Raw genomic sequence first — 15,593 nt, forward strand, 5'->3', positions numbered from 1 at the left:
TTATTGATCTATTTGTTTATTCTATTTGAGTGTTGATGAGTCACTCAAACATTTCTTGAGCCAATGAATAAAACTGGTGTTAAAACTCACCTGGTCCAGGGCGATCTGCACCTGAACACTAGAAGCGCCCAGGGAGTTTGTTAAAAATACAACCCTTAGGGGCACCTGGGTGGCTCAGATGTCACAGGCCACCTGTCATCTCTATGATTTCTATGATCATCCCAAAACAAAGATGCCCACTCCACCAGGGAGCTCCAGCACAGCCCCATCCAGGAGGACCACCTGGGCCCTCCTCCCCCAGCCCAGGATCCCACATACAGTTAGTTCCCCAAGAGGAGAGACGCAATCTGCACTTTCCCCAAGTTAAGAACCTCCTTTTGCCCAAGAAGGTATATGCAGACAACAATCTGAGGTTTGGGGGTTTTCAAAAACTGACCACTACAAAGACCACTGCCTAAATGCTTTCCTCCTACCAAATGACCTTCTTAGTTTAGCTCCTACCAGCTCTATAAGTTAGAAATTTATGATGGGGCGCCTGGGTGGCTCAGATGGTTAAGCGTCTGTCTTCGGCTCAGGTCATGATCCCAGGGTCCTGGGATTGAGTCCCGCATCAGGCTCCCTGCTCCTTGGGAGCCTGCTTCTCCCTCTGCCTCTCTCTCTCTCTCTGTCTCTCATGAATAAATAAATAAAATCTTTAAAAAGAAAAGAAATTTACGATGAATATAATGCTGTAAATAAGTACTTTTTTGTGGGTGAATAGCAAGCATTCCCCAGTTATTTTGATGGGCAGCCAGGTTTGGAAACCAGGGGAACAGAATCTAGGGGACTGGGATGGGGCAGCTCTGGGGGCTCCTCCTGCTCCCTAGCAAGCGCCCTTGAGAACAGCTGGACCCTCCACGCCAGGCTGTGAGTCGGGGAGCTCAGCAAAGCCAGAAAAGGTCCTCAGGCTCACAGTGCTCAAACGATCAGTGATGAGCAACAGTTACCACGGCTGCCTCTCCGTGCTAGGTGGACGCCGAAGCCCAGTGAGGCCGATTCAGGTGTGATCACCACTTGATGGGAATAGAGAGGTTAAGACAACCAATCATGGCCGACCTGGAGATGAACAGAGGCACCTCACTCCAGCAGCTACGCACTGTTGTCTCCAAGACCTGGTCCTCTAAGGGCATTATGAAAGGTAGAAGGCAGAGGACTTAGTCCCCTCTCCCCAGGGGGCATGGCCACAGCCCAGGGAATTTATGGGACGCTGGTATTGTAGAATAAGCTGGGAGGGACTGACCCTGTTCCTTCATAGAGGAGAAACAAACCCAGGAAGTGAAGAGACTTTCTGCAGATCACGCAGCCAGTCAAAGCAGAGACCAGAGGACAGGTCTCATAGGCAAGGCTCCTTGGCATCCACTGCAAAGCAGTTGGGTGTTAGAGGCAATGCAAGGCTGCCCCCTGGAGGAAAGGCCGGAAAACTGCAGGAATTCCTTCACTTTGCATGCTGGCGGATTTCAAGACCCTGACCCTCCCCGGGTGGGGGTTGAGGGGGAACGGAGTTCTACTTTCTTTGCTAGTGCCCTCCTGCCGAATCCCCAGGACCCTGTCAACGAAGTCCTATCAGGGGCCCAGTACACACAAAGCAGCTTTTCCTCTCACCGCGTCCCTGAAATCACCGACCCCAGGAACACCTAGAGAATTGAATGGCTTTTCATTCACGGAAGAGGCATTGGGATGGATGCAGTGGAGACAGAACCTGAGAAGATAAACCTGTCCGTTTCCTTGGAGGTGATAATGTGTTGGGTGTCTCAAACACAGTCTGTGGTGCCCAGAGAGCTGAAGTGGAACAGAGGGGAGGACCAAATACCCACCAAAGAATCAAGGGAGGGGCTCACGGCAGGCATCATATCTGAGCTAAGTGTGAAGAGGGAATGATTTCAGTAATGAAGAAGCCAGTAAGAAAGTCCCAGGGAGAGAGAGAAGGCAGAGCCTCCCCTTACCATTCCCTGGTGCCTGCTTTTCCCCTCAGCTCCTCACTCCCTGCCCACCCAAGTCCTGGCAGGTCTCTGACACTGACTCATCACCATAAGCCCCCACCCTCAGCTGCACCGGCCTCTCCTCTCAGGCCCTCCCCTCTCGGACCTATCAATAAGCAAAAACTAGTTCTTATGTACCTGCTGGAGGGAGTCCAGAAAATTCCAAACCAACCTCTGCCCCAAAGAAAGAAATCATCTCAGGGAAGAGCAAAGGTTGCAAAGAAGTGACAGAGAGAGAGAAACATCTCTGCTAGTTTCAGGCCGCTGTGCAGGAGGAGCCCAGGAAGCAGATTAGGAGGAGCGGGCAGACAGGAGGAAGGCAGGAAGGCCCTAGATGGTCTGGCAGGACAGTTCATCTCGTCTGGCTGGGAGGCTGAGGGTCGGCCTTATCATTGCAGGGCCCTGATGGCTATGTCCCCTAAAGGACAGTGAGAAACGACTCAACATTGGGCGCGGGGACACCTCGCCAAATGTATCTAGAGAGATTCCTAGAACAAACCGTGTCCTTCCCTCTGCAGCTTCTCAAGGTGGGAGAGGTAGAGGGAACTCTGGCTTCACAGCTCTGACAGCGCCTGAAAACCCCTCCAGCTGTCAGACTCTGCCTCCTATTCTTGGGGCAGAATTTGTGCCACCCCAGGATGAAAGGGAGGGGAAGCCACAAAGTCAAGGCTGGGTAGTGGCTGAGAGGAAACCAAACCCAAGCCGGTGACTCTCCATGCAGTGCTCCTTGCTCACTGCACACTCTCCGGTCACCTCTGAGTCTGGGCAGGAGATGGCATCAGAGAGGGCTTGGGGTGGGGCCCAGAGCCCCCGCCACCCATCCTTGTGAATATGCTGTACTTAGGGGTGGCCCAGATCCTGTCCCTGGATCACAGAACACCCCGTCAAGAGAGGAGGCAAGACTGACACATAGGGAACTGAGAACAATCTGGAAATCCAGGGAAGTAAGAGGGAATCAGTGTGAACTGTGTGGTACGAGAGATGACCTGAAACCTGTTTCCAATGGAGCACCAAAACCCTTAAAGGCGCAAGGAGGGGGAAGGGGCTTGTCCCACCAGATATGAAAATATATTGTTACTGTGGCGAAAGCAAGAATTCCACAAGAGCTGGGGAGTGAAGAAGCTGAGAAGTCCAACGTAGTCTTCTTACCTGTAATACTCGCCAGGTAAATGGGACAGGTAAACGATTCCTTGGGAGCCATCCCTCTGGGCATCTGCAACAGAAATTTCCCTGCAGGAATAAAGGAAGAGGGAGGAAAAAAAAAAAAGTAATAAGGAAGGAATGCCTTCCTAGAGAGGGTTGTATGTTCAGCCCATCCACCCATCTATCTACCCTACATTCTTATTACAATGAAATTTAAAACCCTGCTTGGGGGAGTGGCGCCAGTCTTCTGCCCTTCGAGATGAGATGCCCCTATAGGTAATAAGGGAGCAAATTTTGGGGAAAAAAATACAAAAATAGAGAGTCTAATAAACTGACAAGTCCAAGGTAACCATAGTTTCTTCCCTGCGCTTTCCTACTGAATTCACCTCCCAAGAGTCTTCTGGAATTTTCTCTCCCTTCCCCTACGTCACTCCCACCCCTAATCCAGGACCAGGACCTCACGCCCCAAACAGTTCTCAGCCCCTCTCTCTCCGTCATCCCACTCCGTCCCCCGCCCCGCCTGCTACCAGGGCCCTACCCACCCCCATACTCAGGGGCGCCCCCTGCCGCCCACCCGCAGCCGCTGCCGCCCCCTCCAGCCTCTGTCCCAGCCGGTCAGCACCGCGAGCCTGTCCTCCCTCCCACCTCCCCGCCATCAGGACTGACACGTGGGCTCGGAGGGCCCCTCTCACCTGCCCTGCGCCCGAGTCAGGCGCGCGCCTTCCGAGTGCCCGAGCGCGCGGGTGGGGTCACCCTCGGAGCCTGTGCACCTGCCCGGCGCGCCCCTGCTCGGGCCGGGTCGGCGCGGGGCTGCGGGGCTGCGGGGCTCGGCGCGCGTTCTCTCCGCGGAGACCGCTCTTCTCCCAAGACCGACCCTCCTTGCCCCCGTGTCTGTACATCCAACGGCGTGGGGCCCGCTGCGGGGCAGGGACCCCCGGGTCGCTGCAGGGAGCGACAGGCGCGCGGAAGCGGCTCAGGCGGAAGGGGCCGTAGGCCCTTCCCTTCACTGGTAAAGAAGAGCCCGCTCCCAGCGGCCCTCTTGGCGCAGTGGGCAGCGCGTCAGTCTCATAATCTGAAGGTCCTGAGTTCGAGCCTCAGAGAGGGCACGGCTGTTTTGCCGCGCTCCACGGCGGTGCGTGCAGAAAGACTTGCAGCGAGGGGGCTCGGAAGCCCTCCCGGTAGCGGGACGCCCGCGACGGAGGAACGCACGTCCCCCGCAGCAGGGAGCCCCCCTCAGCAGGAACGCAGGCCGGAGGAAGGCGCGCGGCGCCGCCGCCAAGAACGAAAAGCCGTAAGTGAGAAAACGCGCCGTGTTGGCGCGACTGCGGGGAGATGGGCCGAGCGCCGCCGAGCGGTGCGCTTGCTTTTGCGGCATCTGCGGAAGCGCTTCTCCTGGACCACTTCCCTTTACCCCAACTTCTCTACTCGGAGCAAGACCGTGTCTCCACGTTCCTTTTGGCTGTCTCCACAGGCTGTACCCTCGCTCCGTCCCAGAGCCGGCCGAGGAGTGGGGGGCAACCTGGGCAGGCAGCGCGGGCCCCCCACGTGGCCCAGGACGGCGAGGTGGGGCGCTGCCCTGGCGAGGCCTCGCTCTACCCACAGCTGTAGCTGAACGCTGCGAGTTTTGATTATTCGGTTTACAATAGCTTCCAATCACGTTGTGATTCAGTTTCCGATTCTTTACAAGTATATTTCTTATTTTCCGAAATAGGGAAATTTCTGGGTTTTATTATTCATTTCTATCTTAATTGGTTGCGTTGTAGTCATAGCGATGTGGTTTGAAGTGGGGTTCCCGAACCAACGGTCAAAGAAGAATTCTTGAGAGGTTCTTGGTGCAAAAAGCTGAGGTTTTTTTTATAGCCCCGGAGCAGGACTCATGGGCAGAAAAGAGCTGCAGTGGGATTGTGAGCAGCAGTTGATGATCCACTTTGGAGTTGGCGGAGGTAAAGACAAAGGAAGTTTCCAAAAGGCTTTTTCGTATGTTAAAGAAGACTTACAGGATCCTGGAGGCCCAGAGAGTGTCGAGCCAAGGTGTTTTTTCCCTCTGGCAAAGCATTGACAGTAAAACAGTTGGGAATTCCTGGAGGAACGTCTTACTCTGCCTGTCTCAAGTATTTGTCAATGGGCTACAAGTTATAAGGAAATTTAATTTTATCTACATTTCTTTTGCCTTTGTTCTTCACATCAATAAAATGTATTTTTTTTATTCTATATACGTTATATGTTTTTACTTCTTTTTAATTTTTAAAGTAAGCTGTACACCACGGAGGGGCTTGAACTCAACACCCTGAGATCAAGAATCACATGCTCTACCAACCGAGCCAGCCAGGCACCCTGGTCATAGAATATATTCTATAAGAATTAAATCCTCTGAAGTGTATAGCTCAGTGTATGGTCGTGTTTTGTAAATGCTTTTTGTGTATGTGGGGAAAAAATACGTATTCTGTACTGGTTGTATGCATTGAACTATATGTTTCCTACTAATGTTCATCTGCTGTGTTCTTTTTTTAAATGTTATTTTTTTTGTCTGTTTCAACTGTTGGTTATTAATAGATTTGTCAATTTGTATATATTTTGAGCCTACATTAATAAATGCATAAAGCATAGAATTCTTGTACCTTGGGAATTGAACACTTACGAAGTGTTCACCTTTTTTGCAAATACTGCTTTTAATTTTACACTACATGTGGTCTAATAGTAATATAGTATCAGCTTGCTTTGATTTAGTGTGTAGAAGCATTTTTTTCTATGAGTTTCATACTTTCTGTATCCTTGTTTTAATGTCTCTTTTAGGGGCACCTGTGTGGCTCAGTCAGTTAAGCATCTCCCTTCAGATCGAGTCCTGCATCGGGCTCCTTCCTCAGCGAGAAGCCTGCTGATCCCCCTGCTTGTGCTCTCTGACAAAATCTTTAAATATATATATATCTTTTAAACACATATATTTGAGGTATTTTTAACCCAGTCATATAACCTCTATAGATTAATAGGAATATTTACTCTAATTATATTTAATATAATTTATTGGTATGTTTAGATGTAAATCTACCATTTTATTTTTAAAGATTTTATTTATTTATTTGACAGAGACAGCGAGAGAAGGAACACAAGCAGGGGGAGCGGGAGAGGGAGAAGCAGGCTTCCTGCTGAGCACGGAGCCCGATGCGGGGATCGATCCCAAGACCCTGGGATCAGGGCCTGAGCCGAAGGCAGACGCCTAAGGACTTAGCTACCCAGGCTCCCCTGAATCTACTGCCTACCAAACCTGTAAGGTTTCCCTTTTTGTTCTGCCTGTTTTTTATTTAAATTCTAGTTAATTAAGGGGCACCTGGGTGGCTCAGTCAGTTAAGCCTCTGCCTTTGGCTGAGGTCATGATCCCACAGCTGAGGTCATGATCCCAGGGTCCTGGGATCGAGCCCCACATCGGGCTCCCTGCGAGGCGGGAAGGCTGCTTCTCCCTCTCCCACTTCCCCTGCTTGGGTTCCCTCTCTCACTGTGTCTCTCTCTCTGTCAAATAAATAAAATCTTTAAAAAAAAATATTATGTTCCATTGTGCCAGCATTTTCCCTCTATCTGGAAACTGTACCCTTAATATTCTTTTAGTAATTAATCTAGAAATTCCAATGCTACTACTTGACTTACGAAGACTACTATTAACTGGGACTTTCACCCTTTTTTTTTTTTAAGTAATCTCTACGCCCAACATGGGGCTTGAACTCACAACCCTAAGAGATCAAGAGTGGTGTGCTCTGTGGACTGAGCCAGCCCAGCACCTGAGGACTTTTACCTTTTTTCCAGCAAAAAATTTTGGAATTCTTTTATCACTCCAGTTACTGCCGCCCCACTTACATGCTTTTTTCTTCTTTCAGTTGTCTCGGACATGTGCCTAAGAGTGGGACTGCTGGGTCCCATGCTGACTCTAGGTTGAACATTTTGAGCTACCAAACTGTTTTTCAAAGCAGCTGCACCATTTGGGGTTCCAATTTCTCCCCATCCTTACCAACACTTGCTGTTGTCTATTTTATTCCAGCCATCCTAGCAGGTGTGACGTGGTATTTCGTTGTGGATTTGATTTGCATTTTCCTCAGTGATGGTGAGCATCCTTTCCTGTGCTTACTGGCCATCTGTGTATCTTCTTTGGAGATACGTATATTCAAATCCTTTGCCCCTTGGACAATTGGTTTACTTTTCTCTTTACTGTTGAGTTATAAGGATTCTTTATATATTTTGGGTAGAAGTCCCTTACCAGAAATAGGATTTGCAAATATCCTCTCCCCTTCTGTGGGTTGTCTGTCCCCTTTCTTGATGGTCTCCCCGAGGTGCTCATTTTTTATTCTGATAAACTTTATTTTTGGAGAAATAAACACTGCAGATGGAGTTAAAGCTCCCTTTTTGTCACTTTACGACCCAGTTTCTCTCCCTCCCTCGCTTCCCAGAGATTACCACTATTCTGAACTTGATCTTTGTAATTCCCTAGCTGTTGGTTTAATTGTGTAAAATACACATAACAGAACTTACACCATCTTAACCACCTTGAGGTACACCTGTACCTCAATGCTCAGTGGCATTGAGTACGCCCACGCTGCTGTGGCCCCATGACCACCATCTCCAGAATCCTTATCACCTTACCAAAGTGAGACTCGGTCCCCATCAAACACTAACCTCCCATTTCTCTCTCTCCCTCAGCTCCCTGTAACCACCCTTCTGTCTGTCTCTCTGAGTGATCGAAGGACCTCGTAGGAGTAGAATCACAGTATTTGTCCTTCTGTGACTGGCTCCTTTCACTTCCCACAAGGTCTTCAGGGTTCATCCCTGTTGCAGCAGGTATCAGAATTTCCTTCCTTTTAAAGGCCGAATCATACATTCCTTTGTGTGTGTGCATATTACAGATACATCACATTTTGCTTGTCCGTTCATCTGTAAGTGGACACTTGTTATAAGTTTGTGTCTTGCCCAGTGGATGCTTCCACCTCATGGCCCTGCAATGCCCCAGGGCCTCCACCTTCTCACCTTGAGCTGGTAGGAGACCGAGAACCTGGAGGGGACGTCCCCTACTCCTTTAGCCTTGGTCCAGGAACGAGGCTCATTCCTCACTCATGATCCATCGGCAGGAACTAGGTACCTGACCGTATCTCAATGCACAGGATGGCACGCTTGGTCCCTGGCTTTGCGCCTCCTCCCAGGGACAACCCTAAGCTACCAACTTTAGCTGTCTCAGCTGTGCCAACACCAAGCAAAGAGGAGGCAGAATGGGCAAGGACAAGGAAGCAGGCCTCCATGGCTTGATTTCAGGAGCTGGGCTTTTTCTACCTCGAGAGGGCCAGACAGAATATCACAGAATGCCAGAATGAAAATCAGGCCTTCCAAAGACTCAAATAAAGCCAGATATCCTCAAGCAGCAGCTGAGAGAGAGAGAGAGAAAGTGCACACGAGAGAGCGTGCACGAGCCCTTCCTCGGGATATAGTTAGACCAGCTCATGGAGTCTTAACCTGGGTCAGGAATGGAGTGTTGATGGTCTACACTTACAAACAAAACCTAAGCCTGGTGTAAAATTCCTTCCTGAGGGGGATCTAAGCAATCCATCACGAGGAGTTTGTTCTTTAAAAAAACTGACCACATGATCAGGCCATTTTGGTTTTTGCTCTTCTATTTTGTTAATTATAAAGGCAAGTTTCCCCACCCAAACCCAGAAATCAGTGGTAAGAATACTAACAGAGGAAAAACCCCTACACCGTATCATAAAAACCTGCGCACACAGGCGAGGCATGTCCTGGGGGGAGGGAATGGACAGAGGCCCGGCCACCAAAGGTCAGGCAATGCTATCGGGGCCGCGGAGGCTGCCCTCCCCTCAGCCTGCCGGCCTCCTCTGGGTCTTCACCAGCAGGAACACGGCACGCAAACTTCAGTACAAGAGCTGGTAAACCGTGGCACTGTTCTCGGAGCCCGTGACCAGATACTGGTTGTCAGAAGACACATCACAACACAGGACATCCGTAGGCTCCTCTACCTACAGGGAAGGAGGCTAGAAGAGTGACCACAGGCAGGGGCCAGGCATGGGCCACAGATGAAGGCCTCACTTGGGGCTGTTTTAAGGGTAAGGACAGACCTAGGGCTCGGTCTGGAGACAACGGGGCAGGTCTCAGGGCTCACGGTGGAGTCCTCATTCCCCTGGATCTAGTAAATGGACCCAGATACCACCCCAGAGGTATTTTCCAGCAATGTCCTCGGGACCCGGCCCACTGGGATCTGGGTCTGAGCTCCGAGAGCCTGGGTTTGCACATCCCTCCTCCCAATACCTGAAACAACCTTTGCAGAGAAGGTGCAGCTATGCAGTGGATCACCTCGTCCAGTGCGGTCACAAAATAGCTCCCTGGCAAAGGAAAGGCAGGTGGGGAGGCCAGAGACCAAGCTTGCATTCCAGTCCCAGCTCCATCCCCAAGGTGACTAGGAAAAGAGCAGCTCTTCCTCTGGCTCAGCGTGCCCATCTATAAAAATCCGAGCCAAGAGCCCAACCATTCCCTCCCCTGGCCCTATCCTCCTGCCACACTCAGGATGGTGCTCAGTATCACTGCACAAAAGGACAATCAGATGGGGCTTCGTGCTTCAAAAGGACAATCAGATGGGGCTTCGTGCCTCAAAAGGACAATCAGATGGGGCTGCGTGCCTCTTCTGCCTGCCTGTGTCTCCAGGCTGCTCTTCTGTATAGGAAGGCACCGTTACAGAGAGCCAGAGAGGAGAGGGACGGGGACAGAAGACAGGCAGGGTGCCAGGCCACAGAGGGAGAGGCAGCGGGGGGCAAGGCGGGCGGGGGTGCAGAGGTGAGAGCGGGAGGGACACAGACACCTGCGTCTCCACTTGGCCGAGCTTGGGGCTCAAGAGGGAGGAACAGAGCCTGGAACAAGGCTGGGCCCCGACTCTGCAGAGCAGACATCCCGGGGTGGGACAGGACGCCTAGAGGGGTCGCCTGGCTTCCACTCACCACAGGAGGCAAACTGGAGGTTGTGGTGGTTGACATATTTATGAAGGACTGCCTTAAACTTCTCCCTGCGGTGCGTGTGGAGAATGATGATATTGCTTGTCCTCAGGCCTACTAGCACCCACTCCTCACTGGGGTCGTGGGTAATGCTGAGGATCTGTTGGGAAGGACCGGAGTCAGCGCTCCAAGCTGCCCACCCCGTCATTCAAGCCCCCTCGGCCCCCCACCACGGGGACCACCCTCAGCCCCCTGGTGGCTGCCCAGACACCTCTGGCCGTAATTCGTGCTGCTGCAGCCTCTGGTAGCACCTCAGGTCCCAGGAATATAGTCTGGTGTCTTCTCCTCCTGTCCAGAACTTACTGCCTGCGATGTCCACACAGCGGGACCCATATTCGGGGACCTCATGCTTCCTGGCGGGAAAAGAACTCAGAGGTTCACGCGCTGGCTAACCACCGGGACGTTTCGGGCCCAGGAAGCCCCCAGGAGTCCCCCACATCTCTTCTCCACACGGACTCACCTAGTCCTACTGCACAGAGGCGCAAGAGAGGTCCAGAAAGGCACACAAGCCTTCCCAAAGGCCTCACTGTCCAGCCCTCCCCTGGGTCGTACCTGATCAAGATTTGGTTCTGCAAATCCCAAATCTCGACAAATCCTTTGAAACAAGCCAAGCAGATCTGGGCATTGGAGGAGAGCGCCAGGGAATAGCACATGGGGCCCGTGGAGGCCAGCTGTGCCCCGACACGGGGTGTGGGTGCCAGATCCCACAGCGTCAGGTTCCGGGACAGAGCCCCAGTGATGAGGCGCTGCCCGTCGGGGAACAGCTTGCAGGCGAGGACGCAGTTCTGATGGTCCTGCAGGAACAGTTCCCACCCTCACATCACCTGCTCGAGGCCCGGGCTCCGAGTCCCACGATAGAGGTCACGTTGGGGTTCCCCCAGCCCTCCCCGAACACCCCCCCACACCTGCAAGTCCAGCTGGGCCTGCGGGGCCTTGTTGCAGGCATGCAGAGCGCTCTCATCCCAGACCTTAATGTAGCCATGGCCACATGTGTACACGTGGTGAGTCGAGCCGCTGATGGCAACAGCATGGACTTTCTTTCCATGGCGGAGCCTGCCAACCTTCCAGCACCTCCAGGGGACCCTCTGCCTGACCACGGCTTCATCCGGAACCAGCGGCTGCAGAGAGAAGAAAGCGGGTGCCCATCGTCCACGGGTGACCGCCCGCCCGGTCCTCTAACTGAATTCCTAACTCTTCACCCAACGTCCTGAGACAACGCTGCTCGCCAGCAGTAAGAGCAGCGCCCGGCTCAGAGTGCCGCCCCCGCCCCGGACACAGCTCTAGAAGAGGTGACACCGTGAGCCGAAGGCCCTGCACGGTGGCGGTGAGAGCCGGGAGCCGAGTTCCAAGGAAGCAGGGAGCTGCAGGACAGCCACCCCCTATGGGAGAAAGAGGGACACACTGCATGCCCTCCCCTTTCCTTACTTTGAGGGGTAGCGGGGAAGGCAAAGATCCCAAGTGCAGAAACAATAGGACACTTACCATTGCCCCGAGGAACGACCAGACCTCTTCCCTAGGCGCAGGCAAAGGGCAAGGCCGGCCTGCAAGGAAAGATCAATGCCCACCCGCTCACAGAGAGGGAGGCCAACAGCAACAGAACCGCAGGATTCAAGGGGAAGGCTGCTTTCCCCGACACCAGGCCTCACGCCTTGTCCCCCATCCGAGGCCCAGCCTTGGGTTGCCACTTTCCCTGCCCACGCGTCCCAGCTGGGACTTACCAAACTCGGGTCCTGGCAGGAAGCTATGACACATGGACAGGAGCAGGGGTGGGAGCGGGGCGAGTGGGGAGATTCAGTGTGATCTGGAGAGCTCTGTGCTAGGATCCCCTCTCCCAGAGAGAGCTCCCCCCTCCCACCACCAGTCTGGTTCAAGGGAGACCTACCTGGGGCCCAGCTCTGCTGTCGCTTGTGGCTCCTCCTGGGGGAAACAACTGGCCTGGAGCTCAGATCTGCCTAGAGTCTGGAGGACCCACTGCTGCAGGGTCCCAGCGCTCATCTCCTGATAAACTAGGCCATGCTATGTCGGGGAACCCGGGGGCTGCTGGGACATCCCATACACCCCCTCCGGTTGGGACTATGCTTGATGCTCATGCTGGGAGGAAATGCCAGAGCTTTCTGGCACGTTCCTCCTCTCCTCTGGTTCATCATAAATACGGAGTATACTAAACAAAGCCTCTTCCTTCTCTCTACTCATGTTCTCACATCAGTGACGACCCTGAGCCACCCGGTTCTAGGGCTGGAGAACGGAGCCCATCAAACTGCGCCTGGTCAACCAATTCATCCTAAGCCCCTGCAGCAGGAGAAAACAGATGCAGATACACAGATGTGCACTGTTTAGGATCTATTTGCACGGGTCTGAGAACACCTCTGTTGGCGAGAGGATTCAAAAGATTGGTTGCTGACCAATGTTTATCCTAAATGTTGGCAGTGAGGGTGTTAAGGGTGAAAGTGTCGCACAGACGTTTTGAGATGTTAGTAGCAGGTGTTATGTTTTTCCTCCCAGACATTCAGAGGGAATTTCCAGTCCTACAAAATCAAAGTCCCCCTCTAGTCCAGCAGTATACCTCTCCACTGAGGACTCATCCCCAGTGTGAACAAGGGGCAATGGGAAACCCCACACACGTCACAGGCTCTTTCCCTGCCTTGGGGGCGCAGCGTGGAAGAACCCAGAGGCGTCATGCGAACACGAGGTTCCGTTTGGATGGAGCAAGGTCCCGCCATGACAAGAGACAGTGGCTGGTAGGGATATTCGTCTCTCCTATGGGGCAATTCTGAGAACTGGATGCAATCACGTGTGTAGAAGACACAGAATTAGGTAAGGCTAGCGGTCAGCCCCTCCATCTGTGGACTGTGCCGGGGACCAGAGCTTTGAGGATGTAAGGCAGACCACGTGCCTTCTTCCTCCAGGCCTCCCAACAGGTAGCCCCAGAACGGGCCTGGGGAGACCCAGCGTTCCCCAACAGAGCACAGAAGGTCAGGGTCAAAACGAGGGTGGGGCTGGGGCGGTGATCTTCCTGCGGGGAACCCATGACTTGATGACCAAGCTCCAATCCTCGGCTCTGAGACCCCCACCCTCCCCACACGCCCCGGCTGTCACCCCAGAAACGATGCGGGGCAGCTGTATCGTCAGATTCTACTACTCTGGGCACCTTGAGCTCTCGCTCGGTGTCTGGCCTTGAACCCAACACTTGACTTAGCTGATCCCACTGCACCCTCCCGACTGTGAGCCCCATTTTACAGATTTTAACAACCGAAGCTCAGGTGAGCAAATAACTAGAAAGCACAGGGAAAAAGTTCAAATCCCCCCCCCTTTCCCAGATCCAGCTCTGAAGAGTCTCCTTTCCTACCTCCCCATGAAGAGAAAGACAAACACCCACTGTAGGTACAAAGGCGTGTGCCCTCCGACCTAACACTTAAGTCCAGGCAACATGATGTTCCAGCCCGAGCGCCGTCTGTGACAGCAGATGATTGGACAAATCCCGTGGCCGCAGGAAGGGACTGGGGAAACGTTATAGGAGGTGACGGTGGAATACGACGCAGCTGTTAAAAATAACAAGAACACGGGGCGCCTGGGTGGCTCAGTCGTTAAGCGTCTGCCTTCGGCTCAGGTCATGATCCCAGGGTCCTGGGGACGAGCCCCGCATCGGGGTCCCTGCTCGGCGGGAAGCCTGCTTCTCCTTCTCCCACTCCCCCTGCTTGTGTTCCCTCTCTCACTGTGTCTCTTTCTCTGTCAAAATAAATAAATAAAATATTTTAAAAAATAATAATAACAAGGACACATCTTCGAGGACCAGGAAAATTCCAAGGTGTGAATGAGGGGAGGGGTGGATCCAAGGTCCAGAACCAAGTACATAATATGCTGCTTTGGTGTAAAAGGAGGGTGGCAATTAGAACCTATCTTTGCATATGTTTGTATGCACATAATAAAGTAGGACGAGGAGTTGCCTTTGGGAATGCAAACTGACATACCAGCAAGACTAAGGGAGAAAGATCTGCCTCTGCCTAATTTGGGATAGTTTCTGCACAGGTGTGGCTCTTTGAACCCCAATTTAAAATTGCTAGACCCTGAGTCTTTTTCTTAACCAAATCCTTCTTTTTCATCTTCCCCAAAATGATAATTTGGGGTCCTCGTGACGCTTAGTTGCTTAAATAATTGAACAAATTCACCCCGACATGCATCAGGCTCCTTTAAGTGGGCCACCTGGGCTGGCCCAGCCCTGTGGAGGGGGCACCCAGAGCACACACACACCCTAACCAGTGGGATGAGGATGGGCAGGGAGGGCCAGGCAAGCTGCCCTCGGGTAAGGCTCAAAGGCCGTGAGGCCATTGAGGCAGGATCTCACAGATGAAGATTTCACCCTAAGAGTAAGACAAGGCTTTCTAGAAAGAGCAGAAGGAAGACTCAATATCACTGAACCCCCTCTGCTCTCTCCCGAGAGCTGGAAATGCAGAGACCCCTCCCCTTAGCAGGCAACTCTTGTGCAAGCTTCAGTACAAAATGCTAGTGCTGGGGGGAGGGGGGCCATTCTGCCAGCAAGGCGGGCCCTCACCAATCCCCCCATGGCAGGAAATTCACCCCTGAAGACAGAAGCTCAAAACCCGGAGAAGGGAAGGCAGCAGAACTGAAATCTAACCCGCGCCGGGACCCTCCCTCCCTCCCTCCCTCCCACACCCAGGCACTGCCCCCTTCCCTGCAGGACTGCTATTTTTAAACCTTAGCCTAACTGATAAACTGATAATCAAGCCCTGGGTCAGAACCCCCAGCGTGGCCACCACCTGCCTTTTCCAATTAGCTCCCCCCTCCGCCCGTGCCCTTGGGAGAGGGCTGGGATGGGGGTCTGCCAAGGAAAGTCATAGGCAGGAGGCAAGATGGAGTGAGAAAGTTTTAAGGGGTAAGTCTTTGGATGGGGTTATGGCCGCCCCACAAGAGCCAATGTTTGTGCAGAGACTCAAGCTGGCTGAGCTGTCCCCAAGACAGGTGCAGATTCTCATCTCCGGGTGCATCCCCTTAGGGTGAAGGCTGGCTTGGGCTGAGGCCACTATGGGCTACTATGGCAGGGGAGGGGACCCCACCTCCGCCCTGGCTCTGTGACCTTTTGTCGTTCACCAGTGTCTCTGAAAGGGAAGACCAGGGAGACCTTTCTTCTCGGTGGCGGTTCTCAAATCTGAGCACTCATCAGAATCCCCTGGAGTGCAGGGCCCACTGCAGACACCCTGATTCTGTAGGCGTGGGGTGGGGACCCAGACTGTGTTTCTAACAAGCTCTGGGCGCCACATCTGAGAACCATGGCCAGCCCCTCTGTCTGGTGGTCCCCTTCTCTAGGAGTGATCGGGAGGTGAAGCGGGATCCTCTCCTGCTCCTCTCCCCCCGCCCCACGGACCCCCTGCCTCTGGCCCACACC

At 53.0% G+C, this 15,593-nt stretch overlaps 1 protein-coding gene and 1 non-coding gene across 2 annotated transcripts; one reads left to right on the plus strand and one right to left on the minus strand.

The window, feature by feature from the left end:
- Positions 1-4,194: 4,194 nt before the first annotated feature.
- On the plus strand, positions 4,195-4,267 carry TRNAM-CAU (transfer RNA methionine (anticodon CAU)). Its single transcript has one exon. It is a non-coding gene; the product is annotated as a tRNA-Met (tRNA).
- A 4,584-nt stretch (positions 4,268-8,851) lies between these two features.
- TLE7 (TLE family member 7) lies at positions 8,852-14,834 on the minus strand. Its single transcript, XM_045890305.2, is given in 9 exon segments — positions 8,852-9,166; positions 9,456-9,529; positions 10,139-10,292; positions 10,404-10,545; positions 10,745-10,986; positions 11,098-11,310; positions 11,675-11,733; positions 11,911-11,933; positions 12,075-14,834. Coding segments are annotated over 9 exon segments (1,323 nt in total). The 5' UTR covers positions 12,386-14,834; the 3' UTR covers positions 8,852-9,061.
- Positions 14,835-15,593: the final 759 nt, after the last annotated feature.

Source organism: Mirounga angustirostris, unplaced genomic scaffold (genome assembly GCF_029215605.1).
Source record: "Mirounga angustirostris isolate CCGP_5_RB_7025 unplaced genomic scaffold, mMirAng1.0.hap1 SCAF_16, whole genome shotgun sequence".
In the NCBI taxonomy this organism is placed as follows: Eukaryota; Metazoa; Chordata; class Mammalia; order Carnivora; family Phocidae; genus Mirounga; species Mirounga angustirostris.